Raw genomic sequence first — 8917 nt, 5'->3', positions numbered from 1 at the left:
GTGTCTCAACAGAAGAATGGATAAAGAAACTGTGGTACATTTACTCAATGGAATATTACTCAGCTCTTAAAAAATGACAATATAATTTTTTTTGCATCTGTCACTTCATTTATTGTTTTTATTTGCAGGAGGAGTTGAAACAAAAACTTAAGGGTGTTTTTCTTTCTCCCCTAAACATGAATCATTCAGGTAAAACCAACTTAACTATAGAAATTAGCAAAGTAAGGGGAAGTAGCAATAACCCAAGAGCAAAGGCTGGGGAAGAGGAAGGTGCAGTCGGCGTAGAACATATGCACAACGCTGTGGTTCACCTGCTCGGGACCGCCTACCCGGAAGGCATGCATAAGGACCCTTTTATAAGGATGTTCCCCCCAACATTGGAAAATGTTTCAACCCAAAATTTAAAAAAAGAACAAATCCAAAACACACAAACCCCACATAAAAAACCATAACCACCATCCTTAATCGATCATAGGAGTTTCTTTTCATTTTTTAAAAAGATCAATAAAAATATTGAAAAATTATTTTCTCATCTTATATTTGTAAAGGTAATAGAATTCAGAATTTTCTTAAAAAAAAAAAAAAACAGCCTAGGAACTGCTCTCCAGCTTCCACTCCTTTTGCTGAGGACCAGCAGGACTACAAAGTTTAGGATACTGGAGCTGCTGGTGGAAATGGGAAGCCCAGCTCAGGAGAAATCAGACAAGAGCAGGATGCATGGGGAGGCTGGGAGCAACTCCACGTGACACATGGCTGTGCAGAAAGGGGAACACAAGGTGGTCAGAAAGGCCTTAAACTCCTCTGTGACATACAAAACCGGTTTTTACAAAGATCCAAGCAGTTTGGTCCCAAACTGAGGCGAACATGTCAATGTTTATTCACATGCTTTAAGAATCAAAGTTGCCCAAAGTAAATCTTTCTGCTGATATACTACATATCCTGTAAAAAGAAAAGAAAAAAAAAAAAAGAAATAACAAAAAGAGAAATATAAGGGCCTTTTAAAAATCAGGACAGGAAAAGACTGAAAACCAAGTTCATCCTCTTAGTTCCAAACGAAATTAAGGAAACTTGGGTTTCTAATAGGGAAAGAAAAACAAAACCAACCAAACAAAAAACCCAAGCATCAGCATCATTCTCCCTACCCTGCCCCCACCCCACAGACCAACAACAAACAAGAAACAGCAGGAGCCCAGTGTGTTGTGGGCTGCTCAAAACATGGCCCTGATCCTAGGCTCTGGGGCCAGTGTCCTCTGTCCAGTGGGACAGCACCAGCGATGTGTACTCTGCTGTTGTAGGTTCTGTGTGGCTGGTGGGTTGTGGGGTGGGATTTGCAGGATCTTCTTGAGGCTCCCTGTTTAGCTCCACCAGCCTCTCCCAGCGCCTCTCTCCCTGGGCCAGGGCTCCATCAAGAGCGGCCCTACTCAGCTGTGGGCTGAAGACCATCCTTGTCTTCTCAGTTCTCTGTCCCACTCTCATCATCTTCAATCTCTCCTTCCTCGTCACTGAACTTATCATGGGCCCACTTGGGGCTGGTACTGGATTTCAGGAACATGAACCAACCCCGACCCCGGGAGGGGGGGGGGAGGCTCCTCTGCCACGGCCATGGCTTATCCACTTGTCACTGCCTTCACCTTCCCGGTCATCATGCAAGTAATACTTCTTGCTTTTGGGTGTGTACTCTGGGTCCCATTCCTCTTCCAGGTTTCTCTTTTGAAAATCATTGTTGCTGTTGTTATTGTTACTGGAATAGTTTCCTCTGCCCCAACCTCTCCCTCTTGCTAGAAACTGAAAGGTTTCCCATGCTCTGCTGCCTCTTTCATTTGGACCCACGAAGTCTTCGGTCCCCAGTCTGGATTTTTTTTGTTTGTTTGTTTTGTTTTGTTTTTTCGAGACAGGGTTTCTCTGTGGTTTTGGTTCCTATCCTGGAACTAGCTCTTGTAGACCAGGCTGGTCTCGAACTCACAGAGATCCGCCTGCCTCTGCCTCCCGAGTGCTGGGATTAAAGGCGTGTGCCACCACCGCCCGGCCCCAGTCTGGATTTGTCAAAACCTGTGGTGCTCTCCTCCCTCTCCTCTGCTTTGTAGGGGTGAGACGACTGGGAAGAGGAAGAGGAGGACCTAGACCCGTCTCTTGCTCTGCGGTGCTTCTTCTGCTGCTTAGATCCTTTGTGAGTTTTCTGTTTTCTCAGCTGATCTTTCTCTTGAGTGGCTAGAGTCTCGGGAACCCACCGACTCTCTTGATTTACCTCGCTTAAGATCTCTCTCCTTATGTTTTTTATTCGACACTCAATATCAAGGCGAAGATCAACAGGATCATCTTTGTATTTGCCTTCAACCTTATAGCCAGGTTCCCAGGGACTTTTCATTTCCTTTTGAGTCAAACCATGTTTTCTGAATGTACTGGGGGAAATGTCTATCCTCCTTTGTATCTCTGGGTTTTTCTTATTTTTAGCTGCTTCTTGTTCACTTCCTCTTTTATGGTATTTAGTAAAGCGTTCATGTAATAATGTCATTCCAGAGGATCCAAAGTGATGTTCTTTAACATGATGAACAGTCGTCACTATGTGCTGAGCAAACAATTCTGAGGGGCTACTTTGAGACTGAGCTGACTGTATGTGCTGGAAGATGGAACAAAATTCCTGTTCCTTTTTATTGTTATGAACTAGATCCTGACAAAGCTTTCTTTCTTGAGCCAATGAGCCACTGGGTCGTGCAAGGTCCTCATCAAAGGAGTCCATCCAGGCATTGACTTGAGCCTCCCGAGTAACGGAAAAGGAAGACTTCCCTGAGGAAAAGTCTCCTTTGTTTCCCAGCTTGTCTCTGCTCTCAGAAGTCTTCTGTGGGGGAGGTGACGAATTTTTCTTCTGGACCACCTTGTATGCAGTCACTTGGAAAATCTTTTCTGGCACAAAGCCCCTGTGTCCACTTTCGCTTCTCTTGGCCCCTCCATGCTCCTCCTTTCTGGATCTCTCTGTGAAAGGCTCCTCCTGCAACTCCTTTGCTTTCCTCAGCTTTTCCTTCCCTGTATGCACCAGGCTCTCCCACTTGCCTGACTTCTCTTCCTCCTGGTGTTTGCTTGCATCGGCTATAACTTTAGCCATAGATTTGGGCTCATCAGCAAACTCAGGTTCCTTCCTCCCCTTTTGTCCTTATCTTGTCCATCCATCTCTTCCTTGTGGAAGTCAGCCAACTTTTTCTCAAAGTCATCACGAAGCTTATACCTTTTGGGTGACTGGCTGTCTCGGAAGGGCTTCTTAGTGTCAGTCTTGGAAGCAAATGGATCAGATTTCATTTTTACATCAGCATCAGAGAAGCTCCCTTTCTCTTTTAGCTTCTCTTTATCAGTATTTGCTTGTTTCTTATCTTTCCCATTCTCTGTTTTCTGGTCTTCCAGATACCTTTTCATGTATGCTGCTCCTCCTGAAGCAGCACTCTCGTCTTTCTGAGATGAACGCTATGCAGAGCCAGTGGCTGGAGGACTCTTACCCACAGGGTTCTTTTTAGATGGACTCAAAGATCCAGAGCTACGGTTGAACTGACCTGGGTGTGTTCCAGATTGATATCCAGCACCACCTGACATAGATGAGCCCATCTGGAACGTATTAGAAAGTGGAGGACTAGGTTTTGGCACAGGGCTAGGGCACAGTGACCTTTGCCTAACCACCACAGACTGGAGGGGGCTCTTGAGAGCTGAGCTTCTCTCCCGGGGGCTCAGATCAGAAGCCGAGGCCCGTGACGCAGAACCAGTGCTATAGGTAATGGCATCTGGCTATGGCTTTGAGCTCTCAGAACCTTTTATATCATGAGATGCACCTCCAGAAAATGTCTGCTCCTTGACCTCATCTCCCTGGTTATCACTGGCTGCCTGAGATGGCCTGCTATCTTTAGGACTTCTTCTCTTTTGTAGACTTGCACTTACACGATTCAACCCTGCTGTGGTTGGAGGATAACTGGGAAGATGAGGAGCACCTTGACCTGTCAGAGGATGATTTATCAGAGTTCCTAGAATGGCTCCTGGACCATGGTGAAGGGGACCTTCTCTTTGGGGACCGGCTTCCGGAATGGCCTCGACAAGGACTGTATGCTTGCCAGTAGTTCTGCCAGTTGAACCAATAGTTTCCATAGCCACCTCAGTTATACTGGCCCCACGGATAAAAGCCTCGGTTTTGCCCACAGAAATAATACGGCCTCCAATTGCCTCTGTTGTGACCACTGAAATCTCGATTCTGATACACTCGGGGGTGATTCCTTTCTCTGTTATGAGCTGGAGAATACGATCTGGAACGAGACCTAGAACTCAGCCTGCGCTTCCTTGAACAGGAGACAGATCGGCTTCTGGACCAAGGCTTGGAAAACGATCAAGACCAGATCTGGATGCCGATCTTAAGCCAGAAGAGCGAGACCCAGACTTGGATTTGTTTGTTTTTGACATCTTGGAAGAGAGGGTCGCCGTTCAACACCTTAGTAGAATTAATAATTCAACTTGAAATGTCTCCGAAAAACACCAGCAGCACCACTGGCTTCTCCAGCTTACAGTCAGGGTCGAATTCTGGACAACTAGTCGCAGTCTCGCAAAGGCACAACTGGCCCGAACCTCACCCCCGCCCAAAAGCATGCCCAGCGTCCCCGCTCTCCGATGACTGTGGCTACCGCCTCAGTCCCGACAACATAATTTTTACAGGTAAATGGATGTAACTAAAAAAAATTATTCTGAGTGATGTAACCCAAACCCAGAAAGGTAAATTTAGTTTGTATTCACTTACACATGGATATTATCCAATAAATAAATGATAACTAAGATACGATCTGTAGACCAAGAGAGGTCAGGTTTTGAGGAAGGAACTAGGGGAGATATATTGATATCCCAGGGAGGGGGAAATGGATTTTAAGGGTAGATTGGGGATGAGGAGAGGGGACAGGAAAGGGGAGATAAGGTGGGAAAGGAAAGAGGTGATAGTGTTGAGGGAGGGATTGCAGGGAGAGACAGCAGGAATGGATGGATGGGCATTTAAGAGATGGTATCAAAATTTAGTGCAGTGGAAACTTCTTAAAATATGTGAACATTTCCTTGTTTTATCTTTTATCATTAAACTCTATTTAAACTAACATTATTATCAACTAGACAATACAGCATATTAAGAGATAATAATCTTCATAAAAATCCACTGGTAAAAATGCCCATAAACACACTATATTGCCTGCAGTGGAGATCTCCTCACAGCCATTCACACCATGCCAGATACCAAAGAAAGATTGCAGCAGCAAACACGTACAGGCACAGCAGAAGAAAAAGACATTCTAGAGACTGTGGTCTCCAGGCCTTGCCTAACTAAGTTTCACCCATCAGAGAGTCTCCTCATGTTGGGCTGACCCTTGGACTTCAAAGGCCACCTGCTGCTTCTCTGGCATGGCTACCAGCATCTGCCCTGTGCTCTCAGAACCTTCTTCCCCAAGACTCAGCATTACCCTTCCACCAGACTGGGTTCTTTCCAATGTTCTGGCAATGGGGCCCTGGAAAGTCTGTGTCCAAAAGATGTGGGTAGTACACTTAGTGAGTCATGGATCTGTGTTAATGGTGATGTTCTAAACATCAGTTCCCTGGCTTTGTATGACATGATGCTTCTGTGCTCCTATACAACTTCCTCACCTGAATCCCAAGTCTGCCTTGCTCCCTCCATTCCTCTAAGCTCGGCCACTGAAAATCCTATTCACAAGCTGGAGGAGAGAGGACCACTGACAAACATGGTGATAAGGAGTGGGAAAGTGTCAGAGCTCAGGAACCACATTTTATAGTACTATCCTAGATACGTTCTTAAAAGAAATGTAGACAACTCCCATTAATCCTTAGCCGAAAGACCTAAGTTCAGGACCTAGAGGGTTCCTGGCTCAAGGTCTGCTCTGACCAACAAAGGAGTAAGCTTGGTGCAGCTCCAAACAACTTACCAACATTACAAAAGACACCAATTTGTAATTTTGAAAGATGTATTCCAGTGTGAGCATCAGCAACCTATCAAAGACAGGTGGTATCAGAATTGAACAAATCCTGTGTTCCCATAAAATAGACCCAGGCTCTTCAGAACTGTGGAATTGAGGTTTTACTTGTCTTCTTGCTGACATTCGTATTTTCTTTTTATTTCTCTTTATTTTACAGGATCCAGGAGGCTAACTTATTTTTGTTTTGGCATATTGGGTCCAGGAGTATGCCCATGTCCACGCCCACGAAATAAAGCAGCTTGCAAGTCTTCATACTTGATAATCTTAATCATTGCAACACGAAAGGCCACCCCAAAGAGGAGTGAGCCTATGAAGACATAAATACGACCAAAGATTATTCTTAAGTATACCACTGGTTGTTGTCTCTGTCTTATTGTGCGCATTTTAAGCGGAAGGGGTCCACTGTCTACACTCCCTCCAGGTCCGTCTCCTATGCAGTTTGGAGGATCCCAACCCACATGACAATGGCAGTTCCGATGGTTATTGCATACTCCTCTGAAATTGCACTTTTCTGGGGTACAGTCGTAATCCAGTTTACCTAAAGATCCATTGCAAGACCCTCGATCACAGAAATTAGTTTGGGAACAGGGAGTACCATATCTCACACGACCAACATCTGTTGATTCTGTTGCTCGATGCTCATCAAGCCCAAAACAGGAAAACCCAGAAATAACTGACTGGTGGAATGAAACGTGTTCCTGCAAGTGTGGAAGGAAGGTGACATTCGTACACTGCAACCTTCCGCACATCTTATCGTTATCGGCACAAGCTGTGAATACGAGGCTTTCTTGTCTTCTCTGACAATGTCCAAATCTATAGCTTTCCTTATTGATGTCATAGCACCTTTTACTTCCTGCACGGGCACTTACACCAAAGATTTCCTTGCAATGTATATTGCGATCGGTACAGTTTCCTTTATAGCAATACCCCTCTTCTGAGCATGGTGTTCCATCTTGCAGATAAAAGTCTGTTGGGCAAGTGAGTATACTCCCATTACAGTACTCTGGAAGATCACATATGTTCTGGATACTTCTGCAAAGTGTCCCAGAAGGACTGTAGGTGCAGTTTACACAGCATGATTCTTTATCACAAATGCTACCTGGTGTGAATCTGCAATTTGGCTTACAGCAGGAATTTGCATAACATTCTTTAAATGAGCCACAGTCACATTGCTCACCTCTATCTATTTTGTAGTTTCCACAAAAATCATAGGATATTGATCTATTATAATAAGTATGATAGTCATAGAAAAGGCAAGGCATCTCACCGGGGGTACTGAGTATTTCATTTAGCTCTGCAAGGGAACAATTGCTGAAAGTATCAGTTAGTTGAGGTCTCTTGAACATAATGCAGGTGGCCCTTCTCTGGCAATAACAGTAAGTCTCATCATCAAAATTGAGACCTAGTTTCCTCCCAACACGATTGCTTAACACAACAGACACAAATACATAGTATCGATTATTTTTACCAATACAGCTTAAACCTTCTTGAGTACATACAGAACGCATTGCTGGAGCTCCATTTACTTCAGTTGGCCCAAATTGATTAATGATGTTTGCATCATCAGGCCTAAACTTATTATAAAAATTGTCCTGATAGTATTTGTAAAATGCACCACATCCTTTTGTGTCCATTCCAATGCTATGAACTGGATCCCTTTGGTTAAACACAGTGAAGAGAAAAACATAGTACCGCAAATGAATGTTCTTCATATAGCTGTCCATTAAACTGGCTAGTGAAAACAAATAATGGGCAGTCCTTGTAACATTCTGGGTTACAATATGTACATAGTTGGTTGCTAGCATATGACCTTTTATAGCAGCTGGATGTGACGCGTAGTCTCTACTAGACATTCTGGGAGCCACATTGGAATTTGGTCTAGATAAAGAGGGGCCTGTGCTATGGTCCAAGTGCTTCCATTCGTTCTCAGACCCCACTGCAGCAGAATCAGCTACTACCTGTGAAATAAGGTGCTCAAACCTGTGTGAATCATTGAGGGGTTTGATTTCATAGGCAAGGTCATCCAACATCATGACCCCGTCCAGGCCCCCATAGCAAGTATCCAAAGTGACCATCGATTGAGGGATCCCCTCCAGGTAGCCAATATAGTAACAATTTACAGGAAAATAAGGGTAATCCATCTGTAAAGCTCCTTGGTCATCTTGAGTTGTCAGCAGCAAGTGTCTGGGCCAAATAAGTGTCTTTCTTCGCAGGTGGATGATATGTCTCTGACCCCTAAAACGCACGCTGTAGGAGAGCCGTCCTGGTGCTTGAAATCCCTTACCATGGTAGATCTCCTTCCTAGGAATGACCACCTCCGATGAGATATAATGCCAGGTGGGAGGGCCTTGAAAACACTGGCTGGAAGCCAGAAGCAGCACCCAGAGTGCAACCAGCAAGAGTGGTGCCCTGGGGATCGCTGGTCTTTCTACCAGCCTCATGCCCCAGCTCACAGATAACATCCTGGATGAATCTAGGCTAAAACCCTCAGTTGTGGTCACTGCCTGGCATGGGAGACACTGATAGTGAACAAAGGGCTTCTTCAGGCTCCCAGCCCTGCTGGTTACCCAGGCAACTTGAGGAGTTAGGTAACAGTTACTGGGTGTGGCAGGAGTGAGTCAGGAAATGTTAGCTGAGGTTAAGGTGAAATAGGGTCAAAAGCAACATCTACAAGTTCACCTGGGAGAGAAAAGGCAGAAGAAGCTAGAGTGTCTCCTCTGAACAGTCTGAATCCTTTCTGATATTTCCTGACATACAAAATCATGAACACATTTTTAGTCATCTGAATGTATTTGTAACCAATGTTACTCTGGGTCTGTTTCTAGAATTCAAATTTTCTTTTTATTTTGCCTCCTATTTCTCACATTTTTTTTTGATGCTGGAGGTAAATACTGTGGATATTAGCCTTTTAATAGTGGTTGTTT

General features: G+C 44.6%; 1 protein-coding gene and 1 pseudogene across 1 annotated transcript; both read right to left on the bottom strand.

Moving 5' to 3' along the window:
• Positions 1-1417: 1417 nt before the first annotated feature.
• LOC130882974 (thyroid hormone receptor-associated protein 3-like) lies at positions 1418-4431 on the bottom strand (annotated as a pseudogene).
• Positions 4432-6166: 1735 nt separating this feature from the next.
• On the bottom strand, positions 6167-8455 carry LOC130882227 (disintegrin and metalloproteinase domain-containing protein 21-like). Its single transcript, XM_057782151.1, has one exon. It carries the CDS (start codon positions 8453-8455, stop codon positions 6167-6169), a length of 2289 nt encoding a protein of 762 aa, XP_057638134.1.
• Positions 8456-8917: the final 462 nt, after the last annotated feature.

Source organism: Chionomys nivalis, chromosome 10 (assembly GCF_950005125.1).
Source record: "Chionomys nivalis chromosome 10, mChiNiv1.1, whole genome shotgun sequence".
Classification (NCBI taxonomy): domain Eukaryota; kingdom Metazoa; phylum Chordata; class Mammalia; order Rodentia; family Cricetidae; genus Chionomys; species Chionomys nivalis.
This window is presented reverse-complemented; position numbering and strand designations above follow the sequence as displayed.

What these genes read in the sequence shown, in the direction of transcription:
- LOC130882227 (XM_057782151.1), bottom strand. Translation starts at nt 8,455, where the DNA reads ATGTTATCTGTGAGCTGGGGCATGAGGCTGGTAGAAAGACCAGCGATC.